General features: G+C 50.2%; 3 protein-coding genes across 6 annotated transcripts; 1 reads left to right on the top strand and 2 right to left on the bottom strand.

Annotated features, from left to right (window-relative positions):
- Window positions 1–115: 115 nt before the first annotated feature.
- USP5 (ubiquitin specific peptidase 5) lies at window positions 116–14226 on the bottom strand. Of its 2 annotated transcripts, none has more exons than XM_061454152.1 (20): window positions 14069–14226; window positions 12664–12789; window positions 12304–12370; window positions 9857–9990; window positions 9407–9552; window positions 8946–9130; window positions 8274–8368; window positions 7574–7767; window positions 7350–7421; window positions 6054–6135; window positions 5708–5833; window positions 5127–5280; window positions 4576–4750; window positions 3193–3281; window positions 2803–2994; window positions 2108–2251; window positions 1805–1950; window positions 1571–1721; window positions 852–936; window positions 116–712 (listed from the first exon to the last, which is right to left on the bottom strand). In XM_061454152.1, the coding sequence occupies exons 1-20, from the start codon at window positions 14174–14176 to the stop codon at window positions 619–621; spliced, it is 2565 nt and encodes an 854-aa protein (XP_061310136.1). In that variant the 5' UTR covers window positions 14177–14226; the 3' UTR covers window positions 116–618. The 2 variants fall into 2 exon arrangements, with proteins under 2 accessions (XP_061310136.1, XP_061310137.1); XM_061454153.1 differs by having other exon boundaries at window positions 2872–2994.
- Window positions 14227–14554: 328 nt separating this feature from the next.
- Window positions 14555–16946, top strand: CDCA3 (cell division cycle associated 3). The gene is made up of 5 exons (XM_061454151.1): window positions 14555–14735; window positions 14807–14936; window positions 15012–15233; window positions 16049–16170; window positions 16544–16946. The coding sequence occupies exons 1-5, from the start codon at window positions 14637–14639 to the stop codon at window positions 16682–16684; spliced, it is 714 nt and encodes a 237-aa protein (XP_061310135.1). The 5' UTR covers window positions 14555–14636; the 3' UTR covers window positions 16685–16946.
- Window positions 16947–18304: 1358 nt separating this feature from the next.
- Window positions 18305–23950, bottom strand: GNB3 (G protein subunit beta 3). 3 transcript variants are annotated; one of them, XM_061454150.1, is made up of 9 exons: window positions 22887–23950; window positions 22306–22344; window positions 22034–22140; window positions 21877–21940; window positions 21598–21760; window positions 21426–21492; window positions 20478–20679; window positions 19361–19577; window positions 18305–18542 (listed from the first exon to the last, which is right to left on the bottom strand). In XM_061454150.1, the coding sequence occupies exons 1-9, from the start codon at window positions 22941–22943 to the stop codon at window positions 18436–18438; spliced, it is 1023 nt and encodes a 340-aa protein (XP_061310134.1). In that variant the 5' UTR covers window positions 22944–23950; the 3' UTR covers window positions 18305–18435. The 3 variants fall into 3 exon arrangements, with proteins under 3 accessions (XP_061310134.1, XP_061310133.1, XP_061310132.1); XM_061454149.1 differs by lacking the exon at window positions 22887–23950 and having other exon boundaries at window positions 22306–22704; XM_061454148.1 differs by lacking the exon at window positions 22887–23950 and having other exon boundaries at window positions 21426–21760; window positions 22306–22704.
- Between the last annotated feature and the right edge of the window lie 413 nt (window positions 23951–24363).

Raw genomic sequence — 24363 nt, 5'->3', positions numbered from 1 at the left:
CCCCTCCGCAGGCTCCGCCCCCCCCCCCCCCCCCGGGCTGTTTGCGGCCCCGGGTCCCGGTGCCGGTCGCGCGTTGCTCCCGGTCCCGGCGCTGCGGAGGGCAGGCAGACAGAGCGGGGATTCCGACCTTTATTTTGTCCCTCGTGTATTTTGGCATGTAAAGGGCACACAACGCGGGGGGAAGGGGGCGCTGCTCGGAGCCCACCTTGCTGCCTACCCCGCGCCCTCGCCCCGGCAGGGCAGGCAGGAGGAAACCCCCCCCCCATATACAAGCCACACATACACACAAGCCCCACTCTTCCCCTTCCAGACAGCAAGGAGATGGCATCATCCCATCAAGCAGCAAAGCTAGGGCTGTGCATCACGGGGGTGGGGACAGGGAGATTTCTTATAGAAACAGATATTCCCACACACACAACCCCCCCCCGGGACCCCCTTCATTCATGTCCATGGGGATTACAGACCCCAGTCTGTTAGGGAACTCATCTCCTCCCTGTGTGTCTCCATAAAGAGGCTGCAAAGGGATGAGTGAGGAAAGAAGAGTAGGGGAGAGAAGGACCCTGCTCTGATCCGCAATGCCCCCACCCCTTCCCCCCACCACACACAGCAAGAGATGTTCTAGCTGGGAATCCGCTGATAGAAGTAGATGTAGCCCAGGTCCTTGGGGGGCTTCTCAGAAGCACAGACTTTCTGGTCATTGTAGATCACCCACCTGCAATGGCAGAAGGGGAGACTCAGGGATGGCATTCTGTGGCTGAGACAGGACTGGTGCCCCTTGCCTGCTCTCATCCCTTATCCCCCCAAGACCCCTGAAAGAAACAGAGAAGGTCAGTGATTTAAATCCCTCCTACCTGCCGTCTTTCTTGATGTGACAAACATAGTGTCCACACATAGTTGATGTGCCCATGTGGCTGATGAAGGCAAACAGCTGATACTCTGGAAAGGAGGAGGGAAGAGAGGATGGTCAGGGAAAGGCATCTGACCCCAGAACACCACATGCAAGGCCCTCTCTAGAGAAGAATCCTTGGAGGAAGCTCTGCTGGGTAGTAATTTAGAACTGGGTCTCCATCAAGTGTGACTGTGCATGGTCTTAAGGCCAGATGTGCAGGGAAATAGGAGATGGTAACTTCCATTTAGCCTTTCTCTCTTTCAACTGTGTATTTGGCCCACGGGCTGCAGATGGGTAGTGGCAGCTCCTGTGACACCCGCAGCTGAGCAGCTTTGGCACCGATTCTGCAAACCAGACTGGAGCCTGGTTTGTCAATGGGAGCCTGAAGAGCAGAAAAGCCTCCCAGGACAACTGGGAAAAAGCAGCACGGCTCTTTGCATCCTTCACTTGATGGCACTTCCTCTGCCTCTCTCTTACTGACTTCCAGGTACACCCTAGCCTGAAGGGTCTAGACCCTACTTTGTCATCCCTCTCCTTTTCCTCCCTGCATCCACCTTCACAAACAGATTAGTTTCCGGGACAGCTACTGCTGCTAAAACCTGTGGTACTGCATGGATTAGGGAGCATAAAGCTTTGTTGAGTTTGCCCCCAAAATCTATATTCCTACTGTTTGGAACTTACTTCCGGGCCCATCGCGCACTTTAGGACCCACAGGTACTTCAGAGATGGACTCAGCTGCTGAGCGCCCTTCTGAGATGTCCATAGCAGCTTCTGCATCAAGGTCATCAATGTGACTGAAGATCCAATCCACAGCACGCTCCAGACTGTTGTTCTGGAATAAAGACAAGACTGTGAATTTGGGAATCCCTGTTCCTGAGAATATTCTTTCACTCTGGTATCACTCAGGCTTCTCACCGTGGCTCTAAGTGCTTTCATAGCCTGGTCCCGGGAGAAGCCCATGGAGACAATGGTAGCCACACTGTCTTCTGAAGGAGGGTCTGGGCAGGCAATAGTTGACCCTGGTCCACTGGATCCAGGGAGGACTAATGGGTTAGCAAAGTCTGCAGCAGTAAACAGAACACAGCCCCGAGCAGTTAGATCTCCCCCAGAGGGATGCAGTCTGAGTCCAGACTACTTCAGTTTTCCACTGTGGTAGGGGGACAGGAAGCACAACGGCCCAGATGCAGTAAGCCTCACCATGGCCATATGGCCTCATACCTGGATCATCCATGTGTGACATGACCCAGTTCATGGCAGCCTCAACCCCAGTGTTCCCTGTGTAATACACGGCTTTGCGGCAGGCATCCATGGGAAAGCCCATCTCCACCAGCTGGATAATCACTGACTCATCCAACATAGGTGCTGTGGGAAGACAGAGATGACAGCCACCCACTCCCACCCAACCCTGCCTGCTCTGTTTTGTGCAGTGTCACACACACCTCCCAGCCACCATTTTCTGGCTTTGTTTCACACCAAGTTCCATCTCTCTGCTCTTCTCACCCTTTACTACCTTTCTGCTTCAACAGTGCAGTCTCTCCCACAGGCACCCCAGGGAACAAAAGGATTCAACTCATGAACTCAGCACTGGCTCTTCCCTAGCCTCCAAACCCTACCTCCCAGTATGGTTTGTGAAAATAAGACACCTCTAGCAGTTAAGTTCTGCATAAAGCCCAGCTCTGCCCTTTCTAAGTGCACTGGACATGCCACCTCCCCATCTTGCACAGAACAGGAATCAACAAACTCCCTTGCATAATACCCTTGCATAACAGGCATGCAAGGGAGGCAGCCGGCATTCGCTGACAGAGGGACAGGAAAAGTTTGAGCAAGTGGGAAAACTGCTAGCATGGGAGACAAGGCTAGGAGAGCAAGGAAATGAGTCAGGCATTGGGGAAGAGAGGAGGAGAATCACTAACATGTCGGAGAGGAGAAGTGAGGGGAGCAGAAGGAGTCGTCGTCCTCGTTGCCATAGAACCCCAGGCTACCTTTGGGCTCATCTGGAGTCACCAGTGGGGGTGCGATGTCTGGCATTTCTTCTTCTCCATCTTGCAGTCCAGTTCCCTGCAGTGCAGAGATGTCCAGCTCCTCTGGCATTTCAATGGAGACATCTGCAAGATACAGTCTTGCTCAGCCTCCCCATAAGGGCAGAAACAAAGAACTTGGTTTGGAGATCTAAAAGGGTAAGTCCCTGGGATACCAAATGTCAAAGTCTGCAGCTCCTTTTGGGGTAGTTACTTTCCTCTTTTGCAGTGATGACCACAATACCCATATATAACTCCCAATACCTATGTGGTTCTCCTTCTTACCAAGTTTTTTGGGCACCCAGTCCAGACCAAAAGTGAATTTCTTGATCTGGATCACCAGATAATCTGGGAAAGAGGCGAACCGTGTTGTTCTGAAAGAGACAAATAACACAGTTAAATAGGCTGTCAGCAACAACTGAGGGCACCTAGTTGATTCAAGAAATCAGTGAGTAGGGTGGAGGGATATGCATTATCTTTGCAGGTATGCTGTGCTGAGCTTAACGTTCCTCAAACACGGAACTATTTCTAAAGTGGATGCTCTGACAAGATGAGGAGAAATGCAACATATACAAAATCTTGGGGATGCAGAAAAAGTTCTCTAGCTTCTAGTTAAGTATTTTACCTTCTCAGATTTTAGTATTTAATTAAAAGTCTAACCCTTAAGGAATGCAGAGAAAAAAAAGATCTTTTATTAGACCAACAGCTGCAGGAATGGACAAACTTTCAAGCACAAGAACGCTTCAGATATGAAGCAGAAGCAGCTAACTGAATCTGATAGGACATTATTTAGTCAGACACTCTGAGAGAGAGGGTGTCTGGAATACATGAAACAGAGAAGAGTGTTTGTGTATGGACAAGCAGTAGTAAGAGAGACATTTGGTGACAGTTGTAACAAGCCATAAGATTAATGTAAGCAGTGATATATATTCAATGCTAATTCTTTCTGAGCATTTGAACACAACCCACTACTTAAAGCAAACCAAAATGTTACTTCCCAATGTGACTGTGTTACTGTTTGTTTATAGGAGCTATTGCTTAAGAATAGAGTATTTGTTAGAAAGACAATTCCAGTTCTTTGAGGACTCCTCTTTCATTGCAGAGGAACAGTCAGTAGCATCCCAGTAGGAAGCTGCTGGCATTTGTAATCCTCTTGCTATACCTTTGCACTGTCATATGTGCTGCAGACAGTGAGACAAATTAAAGCTGGCTCTTAACCTTGCTATTAGCATTTAAGTTGGCGTTCCTTAATATAACTAATGCATCTCTTACAGCGCTTTGCTCAGACTTTAACAGCTAAAAACTTTCTTTAAAGAACTTTTAGAGACCATGCAAGACCAGTGTTGCCATCCTGTCAGTACTGATTTTAAAGCTGAATTTGAATCAAAAATATAAGCTGCTGGTTTTCTGGTAGGCTCACAGCAACTACAATCTGATGGTAAAGACTTCACTAGCACTGCTGTTCTGCACACTGAAATCCCTTACAGGAAATCACTCCAGCACTGACTATCTGATTCCCCTCTTTGCTTCAATGTTCTATGGGTCCAGGGTGTGGAACACTACAAAGCTTTGGTACCGCTTCTTCCTCAAGCACCTAAAATAAGTCTCCCAAGATGCAGCTATTGCCAGTTCATCACAGCGTTGCTGGTAACTCACACACACACTCACTTGAGAGCCACAGACTTGGCCTGCAAGGCTGTGCTCCAGAAATCATCCACCTGCTCTGGAGCTCCATAGGCCTCTAGGCAGGAGCTGAAAGGCACCTTAGCTCGCACCAGCTCAGGCAGTGGCTGCTTCTCTTCCTCTGCCTGCCTCTTCTTCTCCTCATATTCCAGTAGTTCATCTAGAGAATAAAGCAGAGGAGTCAAGAACCACCTCTAGCAACAGGTATAAGCTACACCCAGAGGCAGAATAGGTGTATAGATATATGCCACCAAGAACAGAGCACAAAGCAGACAATGTCTTCCAGAGCACTGTTCTGTTACTGCAGTCCTGTTTTGCTGTTGAATCACAGCTCAGCTTGTGGTGCTGGAGGGAAAGGCTCTAGAGGGACATCACGGTGTCACACCACCTCTGAAATCAGCCTGATCCCACAAAGGCAGATGAAGGATCTAGCTTCAGAAGTGGCAAAGAAGTTTGTTTCTCATTTAAAGAGTGCCATCAGAAGAGTACAATATCCATAGTATTTGCTACTGTTCTGGCCTTGGCACACTACTGACCTTTGTTGAGTGCAGCATCCATGGGCACAGGCAGCTGCATGATGTAGTCCACACGCTGGGTATATTTCACCTTTTCTGTGGCCAGGCACTTCAGCTTCTCCTCCACCAGAAAACGGAAGACCTCATTCGGGTTCTCCGAGCTGCGGCAGTTCCTCTGAAGATTAGAGGGGCAGATGTAACATCAAACTGGCAGAAATACGTATCTACAGTAGCAGCGGTCCCACAGAGGACATGCCTAAAGAGTATTAACTTCTGTACCCAGTCCACTGGAAAAGAGAGCGAAGAGTAAACTTGAGCCAATTCATCTACCCCAGGAACCCATGCCACTCCAGCTCCTAAAGAAGAAAACTTACAATTCCAGCTTTGCCACTCCCCAGAAAGATTCCACTAAGGAATCAGCCCTGAAAACATGGCCAAGCATCTCTCCTTCTCTGCTCCCACAGGTGCTAGCTGGCCCGTTTCCCCGTGTTCTCTCCCTTCCTCTACTCCAATGGCCAGCTTCTCATGTCCACTTCTCACTCCCCGCTGTGGGGAGAAAACAAAGCTGGGCTTTTCCATGATTTGACAGACTCAGCTATTACCTCCACCATATTGATGAAGTGCAAAAAGAATTCCTGGGCATCCTGCTGTCGGTTAGTGGAAAATTCTGGGTGCCCCTTTCCAATGAGGGACTTAAACATACGTGGAGCAATGCCATTCTGCACACCCTGCAAATAAAAAGTGGAAGAGGAAGGTGGTCATAATTTGCCAAACATGTGTCCTCGCATGTAGCGCTCTACTCTTAGCCCTACTTTTCTTCAGGTGACAGGGCCCTGGAATGAGCCCCAGCACATGTCTTTCAGAAAGGGTTCTCCCTCCTTACCCATGTGACACACACAGCACCTCATGCAATACACACATTGCAAGGATGCCATACCCAAGTCTCACCTTCTGATCAGGCTGCTGTTCCCCATCTGCAGGAGCTGGCTTTGAATACTCCCCAGAAAGCAGTCCATGGCCTAGCTTGGCTCTGGAATGATGAAGTCACTGTTAGCATCAAAATGGTTTCTTCAATCCCACATACTTCAGAAGCCACATCAACTCATCAGCTTTAATGCTGCCATGGACTATCAGCTCATTGCAGAGATGAGCTTTCTCTACTGCACCATCAACATGATCTTATCTTGGCCTGCTCTCTGGTCCCATGAGACACCACTGATTTGAAAGCTACTAGGACTTGTGGGTACCACTCTCAAACAGCAGCTGCACAACAGCCAAACTAGGCTGCAGCCTGACACTGGTAAAGTAGCAGTGTATCTGACTGACTGTGCAGGAGACAACAGGGAAGAGTGAACTTGTCTGAGCCAGAAATAGCATTGCCGTGAGCAGACTGCTCACATCTTCCCAGAGGAAAGATTAAGAATGACTGCATGAAGCATTTAATGGATGGCAGCGAGTTCCTCTTATGCTCAGACTCTCCTTCTATGCCCCTTCAGCCCTCCCCCATCGCTGCCGCCATTTGCCTGGAACCAAACCCTACCTCCCTTTGCCCAGGAAATAATCCTGGCTGTCTCAACTTAATCCCCTCCCTAGTGAACACCTTACTCCAGGCTGTCCAAATTTAGAACTATCCCTTAGTGCTGAACTCCCACCAATTCCACCTTCCGCTGCTCCACTCCAAGCCTCCATATACTGCTTTGCTGTTTAAGAGCAGATGTAGAACAGAATTCATGCATTTAAAATGCAATACCCTCCCAAATCTTGTATTCCTTCTTCTGTACATTCTCCTGCTATTGCTTGCACAATATCTCCTGCAGGAAGCCTCTTGAAGCATATATAAATTATTCACTAAGAATAAAGTTGCCTAAATCGATGTATTTCTTTGCTCTCAGCCAACTCATCCTGTTGCAGACAGCAAGCACCTTTCTACTGTTACACAGATAGAACGAGTCTACCAGAAATCCCCCCGTGGTAACAGATGGTACTGCGCTCCCCACATAATACAGAGAAGAGCCTCTCAAGAACACTGAGGTGCCCCTCTGCCCTCTCCATCTACGCCATTCAGCTGAACTTTCTTGGCTTAGATCCTTATTGATCACTGAAGATCAGTGTCTCTGGTGACAGCCATGGAAACAGAGAGGTGAGGCTCAGGGGAGAAACCTGCAGCAAAGCACACTGGAGCAGCGCAGAGGGGACGCAGCCAGGCAGCCTCAGCCTTCCTTCTCTCACCAAAACTCTACGTACACTTGTGTGCTGAAGTCCTGTGTGGGGTCCGATGGTGCACTTTGGAATATCTTCTCCAGCTTGTCCACATACCTGCAAAGCAAACCAGAGCAATGTAAGGGACACGTGGGTTCCTCTAGTAAAGATGCAGTTCTGAGCCTGACTACTGTAACAGAAGCTCCCAGCTCTAGGAGACCTTTGTACTTATCCCAGGCTAATGGAAAGGAGTGATGAAGCTCACTTACTTTCTCTGGAAGTCTGGGATACTGAACAGCACCTGCACCACAGAATTGAGGTAGCAACTGTTGCCCAAGTTACGGATACCAGTGTACCCAGGCCCATAGAGGGGCTTGAGCTGCACACCAGACTCCTGGATGAGCTCCCACTCCCCAATGCGCTGGTTCATGTCTATTTCCAGTTCTGTCATTGTCTTGTCTGTCTGTGGAGGGAAAGAACAGGAAAAACCCTCAAAGAAGACTCAAGGGGATATCAGAAGTGTGAAAAATGCAATGCTAGAGTCACAGAGTCAAATCCATTCTGGTTTATTAAACCAGAAGAGCAGGAAGATACAAAAATTATTTTCAAATATCTGAATAGCTGATACAGAAAAGAGGAATGATTAGAAATAGATGAGAAATCTGAACCACCTTCTCTAAAAGGGGCATGGAAATCACACACTGAACAAAGCTGAATGCCCGGGAACCTCCCTACCCACAGTACTGACACAAAACCTTGAGGAAATAAGCCTGAAGGACAGGAAAGACAAAAAACACAATGAAGAAAGAGAGGCAGATGAGAGAACTCTGCCTGACAAAAAAAACCCACAGGGTTTATTTACCAGGAATGGTTCTGCACAGCCACAGAAAGCTGGGATCCAAATAAGATACCTCAGAGTTGCTTTTCTTTCCCTCTGGACCTAGGGAGAACCACCCCTCTCCCACTCACCTTCTGCATCTTGAGCATGTCAATCCCAAAGTGAGCAAGGTGTTCTGCCAGGTTGGGATCCAGCACCATGTCATCCTCATCGTAGGAGTAGACGTCTATGCAGGAACACAGAGAAAAAAGAGAGACTTATAATGGCCTGTCATCTAAAATTCACTGTGGATGAAGGAACAGAGTGCTCAGAACTGTGAGCTTTGACAAATTGAGCAGTTGGGGTTTCTCTCCTTCCACAGGAGAGTAGCATAAAAGACAGGATATTGAGATTCCTTCAAAACATGGGACAAGACAAACAACTTTTGTCATTGATCAAGGTACAGAGTATGCTTGGAGTGAGCAAAGTGGGTTACTGTGCATATACTCTCTGCTCAGGCTTTGGACACACAATTCTTTGCTAAACATCCCACCACAGAAAATAAAATGGCAACCTGGATAACCATTATAAGCCCTCTGAAGTTCCAACGTGGGGCAGGAGGAAGGCAAGATTTTATCAGCTGACTCTCTGGCCTGCCATGAGAAGCAGTTCAGAGTGGGCAAGTTCATGGTAGGATGATACTGCATGTTCCGGTTCATAACACGGGCAACACCAGCCTGATACCTGGAAATCCTCCTCAGAGACCCCAGTGGTGCCTGAGTGGTGCCTGGAAGCTAGAGCCCTCAGAGGATCCCCCTTCTCACCAGCCCCATCAGGAGTAATTGTTCCCAGTTTCACAGCCAGTGGGTAACCAGTTTCCCGGTAGTGCTCCACCGCATGGTTGTTGCCACCGCTGCCATCAAAATAGCGCCGACCACAGAGGATGGCTCCATCAGTCATGTTCAGCCACAGGTTCTCTCTCATGTCACATTTGCTACACTTCCAGCCACTATTGCAAAGGACAGAGAAAAAGAGATTAGGGTGAAAGGGATTGAGTTCTACCTCACTACCCACTGACCACAGTATAAGCAATCTCATTGCTCTTTTATCTCAGAATACTGAGCATCGTGAAACACCTCAGTTTGTCATTCCCTGAATTCACTATGACAAGGCACACAGAGAGACTCACAAAAGAAGTCTCCTCTGCTGCTGCAATCCAGGACAGGAGAAGAAGGTGATGGGGGCGGGATACAGAGAACACAGCTAGTTTCAGTACTGTGCTCACCACGGTGGGATGCGGACGTCATTCTGAAGTTGGTGCAGGGAAAAAGCGTGTTTGGAAACCCGTCGGACCTCCCCATCCCACGCCTGCACCTCCTGCTTCCGGGAGGCCGAATCTGCTGTCAGGATGGCCTCAACTGCACTGGCAATCTGGAATTAGTACAGAAGGGAAAAAAATGAAGGGCACAAGGAAAGAAGCTTCCAGTGCTGCAACACTCCATGTTTAGTCTCAGATCAGCAAGTCAGTTGTGCTAGGGCAGCATTTGGAGCCTCAGTCACATGTGAGGACGCCGTAGCACAAAGCACTGTGTAAGTGCAGAACAGTCATGCTTATTACAAGGCAAGACTTCACAGCAGCTCTGTAGGACCCCTTTTACAGGACAGCAGTTTCTTCTCTGTAATGGTGCATTTACACCTTATCAGAAAGAAATCACAATCCTTGATCCAAACATACCCTGTCTCTGACCATGTCTGGTAGTCCCTCCAGCCCATCACGAGGAATATCCAAATGCTCGGGGAAAATTACTATTTTTACATCTTCATCATATTCAAACTTTTCCTCTGTGATGTCAAATCCACCTTCTACACCTACATGAAAGAAAAAACACTGCGGTAACAGGTAAAACAAAATAGCTTGCAAAGCTTCTTTGCCCAGGTATGAAATAAGGCACATGACATAAGGCACCGTGACTAAGACAAAGCTCTACATCAACAATCCACTTCTGGATCCCAAAGTTTCTGCTGGTGATATGGACTTTGCGGAAGCAAATATAAGCCTAGGAACAATAGGTTTGCTTTTCTCAGCTCTTTTTACAGATGTTTAGAAGGAAACTCCAGACCCTGGCTACAACCAGAAAAAAGACTTGCTCTAGAGAGACACTGGCAAGAGAAGAGCCACAATAAAGCACTGCTGCTCATCTTTCACAGTACATCCAAAATGATGAATGAAGATGTGCATGAAGAGATCATACTCTAAGCCAGCGCAAAGGTCTAGTCTACCAGCATCTTTAAGGAGTCTGGCTCTGCTTCTTGTCTCTTCCAGGAAGGACAGTTCAGAGTCCTGAACCCAAGCAAGGAGAACCAGGAGTTCATCTGGAACCAGAACGCTCAGAATTACAGAAACTGGTCCACCAGGAACAGGAATACGTGACATGAAGAACAGAGGTACTCCCCCCAGCTCATTATAAAAGGGGGAATAAAACACCGCCAAAAGGAGTACCTTCAAGGGGACTCAAGAAGGGCACCTCCACAAGGACACCCACCTCTGACAGACTCTTGGGGTCACTCTGCTCCAATATTGACTACAAACCCTGTAGGACTCCCACCACTGACGATGACGATGGATCCCCGGGACACCGCTGGATCCACAGTGGTGTCTCTCTCCCTGCATCCCAAAAACCCTTCCTTCATTTTCTACCTTTTTTCCAACCTTTCCTACCACTATCCCCTTTATTACAATAATCCCCCTTTTTTAAAATTGTCTTTTTGTAATTTGTAATAAACAAACTGACTGATTAAGGTACTTGACCTCATTTTTGTCTTAATTTCACTCTTAGGATCACGAACTGAAACAGGGTCCGGCACTGGGGTTGTCTCCAATTGGACCTTGACACAGCCAGTAACATTTTGCTCCTAAATCTTTCTAGTACTTTAAAAAGATCTCCCATGTCAGAATTAGCAAACCACACGACCACAGGTTAGCTAAAGAAGAGGAAAAAAAATCTCTCCTGGATTTAAGACCACTGTCTCCCAAGGCTAATACTTTCTTTTACTCTCTCCCACTCTGTTCACACCACTAGCTGTTATCACAGGCAGATATTTGCTGACCCCGTGACAACACTTGTCTCAAGACCTTCATAGAATAGAATAGAAATAACTCATAATGCAAACCAGGCCTCATCTCTCCCAAAGCAGCATAATATACATAAAAGCATTGGCTAGCTGAAGAAACATAGATTCTAGTATCAGTTTTGCTAGAAGTGACCTTTGGGACTTCATTCATCTCAGTATTAAAACAGGGAGCATATGACAGTGTTAATACTGGTGTTTGTGCTGTGGCAGCAGTGGAGTCACTGGGCGTCTGCTACACAATGGCAGTCAGGGAAAAAGTGAGCAAAAAGACGTGCAGAGTCCAGGTTCTGGATTTCCCTCTAGTGGTCAGCTCCCAGCAAGCCAAGAACCTGTTACTGCTAAATATGTTCCTATCCTCTGTTATGGACATCCATAATGGCTCAGAAATTACTAGCCGAGACTGCTACAGATAAGCAACATCTTCACTGACGGCCATAACAGCCTTTTCAGTCAGTGCAAGACAGCAACAGAACACCTGCCCAGTTCTGCCAAAAAACAGCTTGTTGTTAATACTCTAATCCTTCAGTATCAGCTTTGTATTTCAAAGGCTTATCAAGCTGTAAATGTTAATATGCCATTTACCAGTAATTTCTTCCCCATCTATACAAATAACACTAGTTCAACAGCTGAGAAGTTTAAGAAGTAGTTTTTCAATCTGAAACTTCAACCTTATTTTTCTCAGACTTCCATGTTTTCCGAGGCTTACTTCAACCCCACACTGGACACGTTCATATTAAGCAACAGCCCCACACTGGATCTACCCACACCAAGCTGTGTCAGGCATATTGGAGTTAGGAGAGGATGCAAAACATTTATCTACAGAAAACACAATGCAACTTTGAACCCAGAACAAAACTACCACCTCCACAACTGCTTTGCAGAAACTGCCCACCTAAGACACATTAGAGAATGTGAAGTTTGAACTCAGTCAGGGACAGTGGCTTCAACTAGCCCAGAAAAGGAAAAGCAAAAGAGATGTGCCACAAAGCCAGGCAGCTCCAGAGGACTGGTTCAAAACAAGGATGATACAGTACACAGGTGCTTCCTTACCAATAGCTAAGCGAGTTGGTTTCTTCCTTGGGGGGTCCCCAGCACTGGAGTTAGCATCTTCTTCCTTCTATTACATTAGAAGAAATAGGGAAATAGAGTTAGGGGGACAGACAAACTGTGGCAAGCCTAAAGGCTTAAAATTAAGCTACTCTGAAAACAGAAAGAGGCCACGCAGAAATAGCATGGGCAATCCACACAACAATTCGGCATAAGAGCTGAAGAACTCTTGGTGTACCTCAGTTCACCAAGAAAAATGTCAGTTACATTTGAAGAGAAAAAACTCCATCTGATTGAACACAGAGATGTAGCCCAGCTCCCAAATCCACATCAAGATTGACTGCATGGATTTTTATTGTTTACCAGTTTACGTGTCCTTTTGAGGTGCAGGTAGACCCGCTGGCCTGTTTTCTGAAAGTGCTTTTCCACATACTGCTTCCCAAAGCCCAGGAATGTATTCATGCAGATATATAAGCCACCATCTGACTCCTGGAAGGAAGGAGAGATAAAAACTGGAAGGAGGTGGTAAGGAATGCCATTCCAACTGCTCAGATAGGTAGCTACCTCTAGGAGCACTAGTCATTAAATCATGGCTACAGCTCATTCCTTCATACCAGCCACTTAACAATTAGTCAGAAATATGGTGGCAAGCCCCAGCCTCAGCTCAGAAGGTCAGAACATGATACAACCACTACCAGCAGAACTGTGGCACTCTGAAAGCACAACTCCCAGTGCCATAGAAAAAGTTGCCAAACTACAGAGTGAGGCAGGTCAACAGATCAGTTTATTTTTGCTGCTGAGTACCTCTGAAACAGAATGGAAAGCACAACACTCAATCAGCAGAGATATATATTTTTTAAATTGAAAAACCAAGGGACCCAAATGCAGAGACTGGAAAAGGGGGAAACCACAAAGAAGTTCTCAGCCTGCTCCCTTCCCAACATGAAGCAGCTGGAACGGACTCAGAGCAGGGAGCACATGGACAGGCACCACCGTGGGGCTCGGGAGAGCAAAGAGAAACAAGCTGCTGTGTGCTGTTTCCTCGAAGGAAGGACCCGTATCTTCCAGCCGCTGCCCGTTTCTTCTGGTGGGCTGGGGCACAGCCTGGATGGGCGCCTGCGGAGGAGGTCAAGGGAAAGACCTCGCCCCCCGCCGCCGGGGCCTCCCCAGGTCCGCCTAGGCCAGGCGGGGATAGGGAGGGAGGAGCAGGGATGCCAGCGGGGTGGAGACGCCTGGAGAAGGGACCACTGCCATCTTAATGACACAGCATCGACTCCCCCCTTGCCTGCCGGGCCACGCCACCCTGTGAGGCCGAGGGGGGGGGGGGAAGCAGCTCAGACCCGGACAGGGCGGGACCCCCGGTCTGCTCCACAACGACCAGAGCTGGGCCTGAGGAGCGCCCCGCTTCCCGCCGGACTGCAAGTCCCGGGAAGCCCCCTCAGCGGAGCGAGGGTCGGAGGACACCAACTCGCCGGGGTGTCCAGGCCGGGCAGCACGGGCGAGCGACCTGCCCACGCCCGCTCCGGCCACAGAACTACAGCCCCCAGCGCGCCGCGGCAGGGAGGGGCACGTCGCGGGGCACGCCGGGCGCTGTAGTCCCCGAAGGCCCCGCGCTCCGCTCAGGCCGCGGGCCGCTCAGGCCGCCGAGGAACCACAAGTCCCATTGCGCCCCGCGCGGGCGGCACCCCGGCGAACGAGTGCGCTGGGAGCGGGCCGGAGCGGGGGGCAGCCCGGACGGGCGGGCGGTCCGGCCGCGGGCCGCGCTTACCGGCGTGTCAAAGGAGAAGGCGCACTCGTCCTTGTGGACGCGGTCGCCAGCCTTGGGCACCCGGATGGACGGCAACACCGAGAGCAGCGCCTCGCTCAGCTCCGCCATGACAGCCGCTCCCTGCGGCACCGCCCGCAGCCCCACCCTAGCCAATCACAGCACAGCACAGTCAGGCGGGCTCTGACCAATCCCGCGCAGCACGGGCGCGCCGGCAGCGAGGCTGAGGGCCGGGCCCACGGCCCAGCCCGTACGGCTCGCCCAATCGCAGCCACCCTTCTGCCGTCACGGGAGGCGGTGCCTGGCTCCTCCACCAATGGCGACGCGGAGCGGGGCGGGACCGAGGAGCTCCCCGGCGATTGACAGCGGGCGGGGCGGGACGGGGCGGGAAGGGGCTGCGGCTCCGCATGGCGTCCCTCGGGGGTGGTGCGCGGCAGAGGGCGGGGCAGAGGGCGGGGCTGGCCCCGCCTCCGTGAGAGGGCCAATGGGGCGGCGTCTGCGGGCAGCGCGGGAGATTTGAACCCGGGCGGCGGTTGGGGCCTGGCAAGAGCGCTGTGCGGCGGCCGCCGCCATGGGGGTCTCCGGCAGTACCCCCGCCCGCAGCCAGCACTTGGCGCACGTCAGCGACCCGCGCTCCCCCAGCGCCGGCATCCTGCGCACCCCCATCGAGGTAGGCGCCCTCCCGCCGGCCGCCCCTGCCTCCCCCGGCGGCCCCCGACCCGACCCCTGCCCTCTCTGCAGGTGGTGAGCTCCCCTGTGTGCAGCCCTCAGCCCGGCCTCGCAGAGCTGGCACCGAGCACCAGCCAGGACCGTGATCCGCGTTCGCCTACACCCGGTATCTTCCGCACGCCCATGAGAGCCGTGTCCAGCGGTGAGTGAGGCCGCAGCGGGAGGGCGGGAGGGTTGCCTGGCTCAGCGCATCATCCTGTTGTTCTTTCCCCGGCAGACAGCGTGGACAGCCTGGTGAAGCAGCTCAGCGAGGTCTTCGGGACCGGGGCCACGCCCCGGGAGCCGGCGCCGCCGGCAGCGGCTTATCCCGCCGAGGAGCCGGCCCGGAGGAGCCCTCCGGAAGTGGCCGCCTCTTCGGGAGAAGCAGAGGAGAAGCCGCCCTCTCCCAGCGCAGTTCCGGCTCGGCCAGCCCGCACCGCCGGCCCCGGCTTCTTCTCTGGTAATTGCTCGGTGTGGTGGAACACGGGTACTGCTCCGTGTCCCTGGGGAGCTGCATGGTCCCTAGTGTGAGCAGTTGGGGCTCTCAGCACCCCTGGTGCCCTTCTCCAGGCTGGCTTGCTTAGAGGCCTTATTCATTCTCCCCAGCTTGGCTGTCTCCCATTGCCTTAGGTAGTCTGGCCTCGGGTCTCTGCAGCTGGCAGTCCCTTGGGAACTGTTCTTTTCTCCAACTGGTTTCTGTCAGCAGCTGCAAAGATGTGTTTGCAGTCTAGTCAGAATCGAGAGGTAAATGTCAGCTCTTAGCTCTGAAATAGCTTTGAAATTGTGGAGGTTTGTTCAGTGGGACCTTGCAGTTTCTCCTTGGGAAGAGCTGGGGAGCAAGGGTGGTAATAAATACCTGAAGGCAGGGTATATGGAAGAGAGAACCAGGCTCTTCAGTAGTGCCCAGTCATAGGACCAGAGACAAGTGGAACGCAGAAGACTCCTTCTGAGCATCAGGAAATGTTTTGTTCACTTTGGGATGACTGAGCTGTGGAGCAGGTTGCCCAGAGATACTTCGGAATCTCTGTTCTTGAAGAGAGTCACAAGCCATTTGGACATAGTCCTGGGCAACTGGCTGTAGGTGGCCCTGCGGAAGCAGGGGTCTTGGACCACGTCTTCCAAGCTCCCTTCTAACGTCAGCCTTTGTGATCCCTTTACATGGAAGTCCTTAGGTAATGGTTTCTGCACAGGCAGGAAAGATAGATCAGAAAGGTTGTGAAGCATTTAAAATACCGCCTTATCATGACAGACTGTTGTGTTTCCTTCTGTCACCAGGGAGCAAGCCCGTAAGATACAAGACCAACAACAAAATCCTAGCAACATCTGGTGGAACTGGCCGCTCTCCTCTCAGCATCCTACAAGATGATAATTCCCCCAATGCTCCTGCCCCTCGACAGGTAAAGCTTAATGGGCCCTACTGTGGGAGGGAGAATGGGCTGGGGGAGAAATCTCCAATCTGTCATTTTCTGTACTTTGTAGGGCCCCAGTTTGGAACTGTGGTCTCCTAGATCTGTAGAGCCTAGTGACTTCATGTGAGTCAGTCTTGTCCCTAGATGCCCTCTAGTCTTGTTCAGTGTCTGTATCTGGCCTTGCCATGATATTGTCCATATCGGTGCATCCTTTCTCTTTAGGCTGTAAAAAGAAATCTATCACTTAAACACTACCACAAGAGAGCCAAAGCTGAATGGCCTTAAAATGGGCTACACTTTCCACTGAGAACTAACTAACCTTCAATTAACTTGTGGTTTGTACTGTATTTTATTTCTCCAGGGTAAGAGGCACATACTGGGAGAGAGCCTTGGGGAAAAGAAGGAAGTGATGGTGGACCTGAGCAGGAGCCTTAAATCTGGAAACTGTGCTTGGAGTGACTTGAACAAAGAAAACCAACAGTGCCCTTTTGTGGAGAACTAGGCATTTCCTCTTCCAGGATCTTGCTGTAATTTGCTTCTATGTTTTGAGAGTCTTCTGGGGTGAGAAATTCTACAATAGACTGAAACTTCAGACTTGTGGTCACTTTTCTCACCTATCCCTCTTTGGGAAAGAGCGCTCTTTCTTCCCTCCAAGCTTTGCACGTCTTGTGTACAGTACCATCTTCAGCTCTTCTGTTGTATATCAGCTGTATTGACTTACTGCAGTGTTCTTATCGGTATTAAATAAATTTGTATTAAATCTTTGCTGACTCTACCTATGTCCTTATAAGACAGTAGGAGTTCCCTGGTTGCCCAGTGCAATGTTTCCTTTGAGGACAAAGACTCAGGAACAGGCTTGAACTCCGGGTTATATTAGCCCTGAACCTCATCTGTGTCCCTGCCTGTAGCACGCCAACATGGAGCTGTGCTGGGAAAGGTCTGACCATTAACCAGTATACTATAGAGTGAGCTGGGAAACTGCAGCTCTCTGTAGGTCACTAGTGTCACTTCTGGAGTTCTGCTGCTCCTACACTGGCCTGAAACTAATCTATACAGAGGACTATAGCCTACTGCAGGGGTTTTGCTCACGATGGATTCAGAACAGGATCAGTTAATGCTATGGGTTAATATTTTGGCCTTCTGTAGATAAGTTGCTACACCTTCTTGACCTTCAGCTCTCCCTTTGGGACCCCAGGATGTTGGTGTGAGCCAACAAGTAGAATAGTGGCTGGTTGAACATGATGCCTGTCCCTTATAACAGAGCTTGTAACTACAAGGTGTGCAAGGATACATTTTCAGCTCTAGGGCAGCAATGTAGGGACTAACAGCCTCTTCTCAACTGAAAACATAGGTGAGGGCATTTTGAAGGAAGAGCAAGGCCTTGGGATGAGATGCTATTTGGATGGGGTCAGCAGACAGTATTCACAGAAAGAGAGTGATGTTTGCAGTAGCTCATTGCAGTGATGGAAAGAACACAGCCTGCTGTGCTTATGTGAACTTTCTTTATTTGCCTGGGCTATGGAGGTCTGTAACAGACTTGAAAACGGGTTGATGGCTACTGGTTTGACAGGGTCACCACACAATGCAGGGATGAGGCAAAAAGAGAAGGAACAGCAAGAAGCAGACAATAAATAAGAATAAATATAATGATTCCCGGTATTCCATCAGGCCTGAGGGCTATCTCTCCCTCATTTATGCATAGATAAGATTTGAGCTAAGTCTTCCCCAATGGAAAATGAGCCCAATTTACACTAGCTTTTTGTCTGAGGTTGTATGATAGAATTCTCAAACCCAGTATGTCTCTGAGGTTGCCTGCAGGGATACAAGGCAGCTGCACAGAGAAGCACAGGTAGAGTTGTCTGGGACAGAGGTGCAGGATGTGGGGCCCTCTGAAGGATGGCTGTTGATGCAGGTAGAGGTGTTTGAAGGAAGACGCAGGGTGTCTGAACTGTAATGTAAAGTCCTGAGATATAATGAACAGAGTTTTGCAGGTGTTCAAGCCTGCACAAGGCTGGAAGCTGCTGGGCCTGTTTAGAGGTGAAGAGAAGGGCCAGTGTGTGTTCCTGCTCCCCAGCTCCCCCTCCCCAAACTCTCCTTTCCCTTTCACTCTGGGAGACCCCTACAAGCGACCTGTGTCTAGAGACAAGCGGGAGTGATAGGTAGGCATTTCGTTGTGCTCAGCTGACAATGCTGTTTGCATGGGCTCTGGTTGTGGACCATGCTTCTGTGCTCTTTCCCTCTCTGCTTCTGGCTTCAGTTCCAGATCTTGAGGAAGCTGTCCCAGGAGCCGGTGGCAACGGCCATGCCATCTGCTGTCACCCCCAAGCAGCTCACTCTGTTGTCATGGCCAGAAAGGATTCCTATGGGGGGAAAGAAGAGAGGTCAGGAAAAGGAATGGGGCCTGGGACTGATGAAAGTGATGACTGAGGACATGCACTGTAGGCTGCGTACCTACACCCCTGTGTATAGTTACACAACGTGTTATGATCAGCATGTGGCTAATAAGAACAAACATGCAGAAGAACTTTTGTGCATGGCATGCAACCACCACCCACCCTTAGGACTGGCCAAAGAACAGTATTCTTGGGAAGGTCTGACTAGCAGAATCCTAATACAACTGCTTTCACCCTAGAGCAATGGTAGGACTAAGAAACAATGTGGCATCCTTGGTAAGTCTGAGAAATATCTATGCTATTTCTGCATAGACTACATTGTAAGTATTCAGAGGCTAGGGGCCGCATCTGAAACAACATTGCACTTGGGTATATTCTATGCATGAGCATCCCAAAGGGGTTGGATGGAAGCTCGGGTCCATACTCAGCTCGGTGCCCTGCCATCAAGTGGTACTGTGAGTAGCTGGACCTGGCAAAAGGCAGAGGCTGGGAAAAGGTAGGAAATTCTACTGGTGCTTGTGAGCAGTTGTAGCTAATAGGAACCTTAATGCTCTTTTCCCCCTTGAAACAACATTGTTTACACACATGACTTCCTTAGCATTAAAGAGCTCTACACAAGAGAGCTGTATTAGTTATGGTGTGCTCCTTAAGTGTGAGGAAGCTTTGTGGGGTATCAGTCAGTGTAGGATGTGCCCCTTTTAGAAAAGATTAAGGCCTCTTCCTTGCCTTGGCAGGCACAGACAACCTTGCAGGGAATGAAAGGAGCACCCCCAGGAGCCACTCACCCACACGCTCTGCTTTCAGGGAGTCCCAGATGTTGCAGTTGAAGTCGTCATATCCAGCAAGCAAGAGGCGCCCGCTGCGGGAGAAGGCGACGGATGTGATCCCGCAGATGATGCTCTCATGAGAGTACACGATAAGCTCCTGGTCTGCCCGGAGGTCAAAGAGGCGGCAGGTGGCATCATCGGAGCCGGTGCAGATGGCTTCACCGTTAGGGAAGAACTGAGGAGGGCACATACCAGGTTTTATTTAGGCTGTGCCTTACAGATTTCCTCACCTCTTCACCTCCCTGTTAACCACCGTGAAGACACAGAGGTAGGAAAACTCAGTGGGACAAAACACTGGAACATAAAAGTCCAGTCTGCTGAACGGGGAGACCTTATCCTAAGATCTAGTAAAGCCATATCACCTTGTGAAAATAAATAACCTAGGGGCTAGAGCTGCTGCAAGACGCTATAGTCTTGAGGAAGGACACCAGTGTCTCTTTAACTCCAGCTGTTATTTTGGGGGTCGACAAGTGTCCACCCATGATTTGCCAGATGGGGTCTGACATGATTCAGAGCTACGAGAGCCTTCCTCTGATCCTCATACCCCAACCTTCTCATACACACTTCTGTGTCCTTGCTACGAGGAGCAAAGAAGGGCTTCTCAGTGGCAAGTATGGCAGAAAATTGTGTGGATGGCAGAGCAGCCATTGGGGAGGTGAGAAAATCTGTACTAACCAAAGCCAGTGAAGGGTGGTTCGAGCAACAGACGTTGCAGGAAGCTGGCAGACTCATTTGGTTAGCCACATGGGATTAAACTAACATGTTCCTTGTCCTGCTACCTCTAGGGCTCTGGCTTGAATCCTTTCCTCTGAGGGGGATACTTGCCCCCAAACATCTGTGTTGCTTCCTGTGAAGGTTTAATCTTCAGAAGACCTCCCCAGGAAGAGCCAGCCTCCAAACTTCAGTGAACTCAGGCTCTTCCTGCTTCAATCTGGATCACGGGGCCAAGGAAGGTCTCCTGAGACCCTTGTTCCGTACACAACTATGACAGCTTCTTTCACCTTGTCCCAAGACCCCATTTCAGAGCTGGTGCATTTTCCTTGCCTCCCCAGCACTGTGCAGCCAGCATACGTACACAGATGGCGTTGATATCAGACTCGTGCCCTGAGAAGGTCTGGCGGCAGGTGCCCTCTCGCACGTCCCACAGTTTGGCTGTAGCATCGCAAGCCCCAGAGATGAAGAGTTTGAAGTCTGGGGAGACGGCCAAGCTCATGCAGTCACCGGTGTGACCCAGGAACACCGTCTTCTGCTGCCCTGTCTCAATGTCCCAGAGCGCGCTGTGGGAGAAGAGAGAGGTTAGCAGAGCCGTCCCAGGCAGAACAGAGCTATCAATGGGCTAAAGAGCTGCCGCACTCCCAGGCAGAAGGAGGGCAGCCATGGGTCTGGCTAAGCATGGGAAAATGAGGGTATCCCTGGAGTCAGCTGTATACCACAGGAGGTGTCTTCACAGCTGTTACTAGTCATACCTTTGCCAAAGCAGAGTTAGACTAAGGCTGGGGGTGTGTGAGATTTGACCCTATACCCATAACTGCAACAGTTGAAGGAAATATTGAGAGAAGGTCAAGAAGACCCCACAGGCAAGCAGGTGACAAAGGTCTGCTGTATCCACACTCATAGGATGCATGGGCCATGTTTGCTGGGATCCCATGCTGCAGCCAGGCAAACAAGCTCAGTGTAACCTTGATCTCTGTTGGAAATGCTACATCCTGTCTCATCCTCAGTCAAGAGGTTCTTCCACATAAACTGATCGTGTTTTCTGTCATGACGCTCTGCTTTGTGAGAGCTGACGACATGCTCCTTACTGCTTCATCAAGTAGACCTGCATTTTGACATGTCGTCCACTGGGATGAGAAGCACGTGTTCTGGAGGAAGAATGAATATGGCTTCCCAAGGTGCTTTTTGTGGCCTCCATGCGTAGGAGGAATTAGTCCTTAGTGGACTGCTATAAAACTAAAGTACTGCACTGTCCTCTTGGCACCAGAGATCACATCACTGGGATGCAGATGCAGAAGGTAACACTCACCATGTGGTATCTCCAGAGCTAGTCACAATGTTGTTGTCATCAAGAAATCGGCAGCAGGAGAGGTAACCTGGGAGGGAGGTGGGAACAAGCAAATATGAGAAATGGGGCAGGGCTACGGGAGTAAGGTTTGGAAGCAGAGGGCACCCAGGCTGCAGGCAGGGAGCACACACACCTGTATGGGCTGAGAGCTCCCTGCTCACTTTGACGTTGCCTTCACGAGTCTTGAGGCTGTAGATGGAGCACATGTTGTCAAGGCCTCCACAGGCCACAAAATTGCCCGAGGGAGCATAGGCACAGGTCATGACCCAGGAAGAACGCAAAGGGATGGCATGAACCTGGGAGGACAAGAAACCATGTCGGGCTTCTGGCAGCAGAGAGAGCAGGACAAGGGCATTAGCTCCAAGGGGACCCACTTCAGCATCCTGGTTTGCTGCAGCCATCTGACTCCTACCTTGTTAGTTGTGTATGTGTCCCACACGATCAGTTTCCCATCTTGTGAGGCACTGACCAGAAGTCTGTAAGAGAGGAACAAGATCCTGTTAGTAGATCTCTTTCCATCAGAGCTTTCTTGCCCTTCACACCCATGTGCTGCCCTGCATGTCTCTCACTTGGAGTCTGTGGACCAGTGCATGGCGTAGATCTTGGCCAGGTGCCCACGCAGGGTTCTTCGGGTCCGCATCTGGATGCGGCCAACAACCTCCACACCGGACACGATCTGAGGAAACAGGGGGAGAGGAAGAGTTCACCTGGGACTTGCAGGAGCTGTATTCTTCCCACATCGCTGCCTCCTAACTCCATTCCCAGCTGGAGAGAGTCCCCCTTGGAGTGGTGCTGGCTGACACCACGACACCCCCATGTGCCTGGCCAGCTCTGTCCTTACCTGAGCAAGCGTTGTGTCTGCACAGGCTTTCCGGGCATCCTGGAGAAGAGACAAGAGCAGAGGGTCAGGAAAGAAGCCGTGTGATGACAGCAATATGGAATGTAGGGGCATGGCGTAGGGAATGCTACAAGAAGGAACTGCGGCTTTGCTGTGTTTTGACTGTGGCCAGCACAGGGAGATCCTGGTCTGTGACCAGAGCACCTTGGCAGCAGTCAAACCTCAGAAGGGTGAGCCAAAAGCTGCTCAGCATCCGGTGCCCCAATGGACACCCTTTCCATGGGTCCTCCCAGCTGGTAGAACAGAGGTCCTGGGGACACACTACACTCTGGCCCTGTGCAGACACAACTCTGGTAGCTACTTCTTTCTCATTATTGTAGTGTCCCTTCTTCATTCCTTTCCTTTCCCTTTCTTCCCCCGACCATACTATGATGATCTCTACCAGCACTTAAAGGTCTGTGCAGAACTGCAGGGGCTCAAGTATGTAGATGGAGAAAGCACAACCCCTCATTGTGGCTGAGGAGGACAACGTGGACAGGGGGTAGACACCCTCTTAGCAGTTTCATGACTGTTGCCAACATTACCGCAATCTGCTTCTTCAGCTGCTCAGCCTCCTGCTTCATCTGTTCCATTTCCCCCATCTTTCTGACCTAGAGGTGGCTCTTCCTTGTGCGGCAACCTTGATTCTGGGGAGAGAAATCCAGGGAGAGAGGTGTGAAATAGAAAGGGCACTGATGTGACTGCTCAGTTATGCAAATGTAGGCACCTCTAATAAAAGCTGTGCAGCCATTTCTTGCCTGACTGCTTGGTAATGTGCTGTAGCTGGTCAAAGCCTTTAGCAAGATCGTACTTGGCCTGATCAAAGGTCCGTTTGGTCTGGTATCCTGCTTACGAATACACTGAGAAGCTGAAGACCTCTAGAGCTTCTGACGGGGGTTCTGGAAGCACTTGTGCCCTCACCTCTTTGTTTTTAATCTTTCCATCCCAAGCCCTGCCAAGTTCTGGGTCTGCCTCATTGGCTTCTTCCTGTCCGTGGCCAAGCTGTCCCCCTCAGATCCAGGAGGAGGAGCCCCATGGCTGTCTCAGATCATTTGTCCTAGGCAAAAGCATCACCAGGCTGTGCCCACCTGGGGGGTGATCTTTGACCATCAAGGGAAAAGGATCTGTAAGGACCTACATAAGTAGATAGTGGTATTTCTCCTACTTTCCTAGCCCCAGCCTTTCATTGATGTTCAAAGCTAGAGGCAGCATTAGTTGAAAATCCTTGATGGAATTTTCTTCTATTCATTTGTCCGCACAATTTTTGTGCCTATGTCAAAGTTTAGCGTCCTCTGTACCCTCAGGCTCTGCAAAGAAGATCTGTTCTGTTACTCCGCAAAGGCACTAGTTCCACTTGGTGGTCCCTAGCTTTTGAGTTGGAACAATCAGCAAACAACTAGTGTCTATTCACCCCAGCATCACTTGGTATTTTACAGGTCTTTGTCATATCTGTCTTCATCCATCTCTTTTCCAGACTCCAGAGCACACTCAGTCATTCCTCCCATGTAAGTCACTGCATTCCACTACTTCTGTTGTTCTCTAGGCCCTTTTAGGTTGTTTACAGAGTGTAGGTGATCTGCTTTTGAAGACAGCAGTGAACCAGAACTGCAATCCATATCCAAGATCCATGTGCACGCAGCAGCTCTGTCCTCTTTTGTGTGCACTTAAATCTTCCCCAGTGATTCCAGCATCTCCCACTCTTGTAGCCAAACTGGGTCTTTAATTGCTTCGATCTTTCTCCTGGATAGGTGTGAGTGTCCAGAAATGCTCTACATGTTGTTCACCATTAGAACCAGTGCTGTGCCCCAAGGCCAATCTCCTAATCCATGTGGGTCACACCACCTCCATCCCCCTCTGGCCTGCTGTGTGAAGGCCTCATTTCTTCCAGCCAACAGGGTTTTGGGTCCTGCCAGGCCAGGCTGCACTCTTGCTGAGGGCAAGCTCATGGAGGTATCTTCCAGGTCCCACCTTTGCTTGCTACTTCATAGAGCTCTCTGAGTTCCCCTCCAGAATCCCTTCCCC

Source organism: Pezoporus flaviventris, unplaced genomic scaffold (genome assembly GCF_033815535.1).
Source record: "Pezoporus flaviventris isolate CSIRO_AGI_PZ_B2104156 unplaced genomic scaffold, CSIRO_AGI_Pfla_v1 ptg000015l, whole genome shotgun sequence".
In the NCBI taxonomy this organism is placed as follows: domain Eukaryota; kingdom Metazoa; phylum Chordata; class Aves; order Psittaciformes; family Psittacidae; genus Pezoporus; species Pezoporus flaviventris.
Note: the sequence above shows the minus strand (reverse complement) of the source record. Positions and strands in the feature narration are given on the sequence as shown.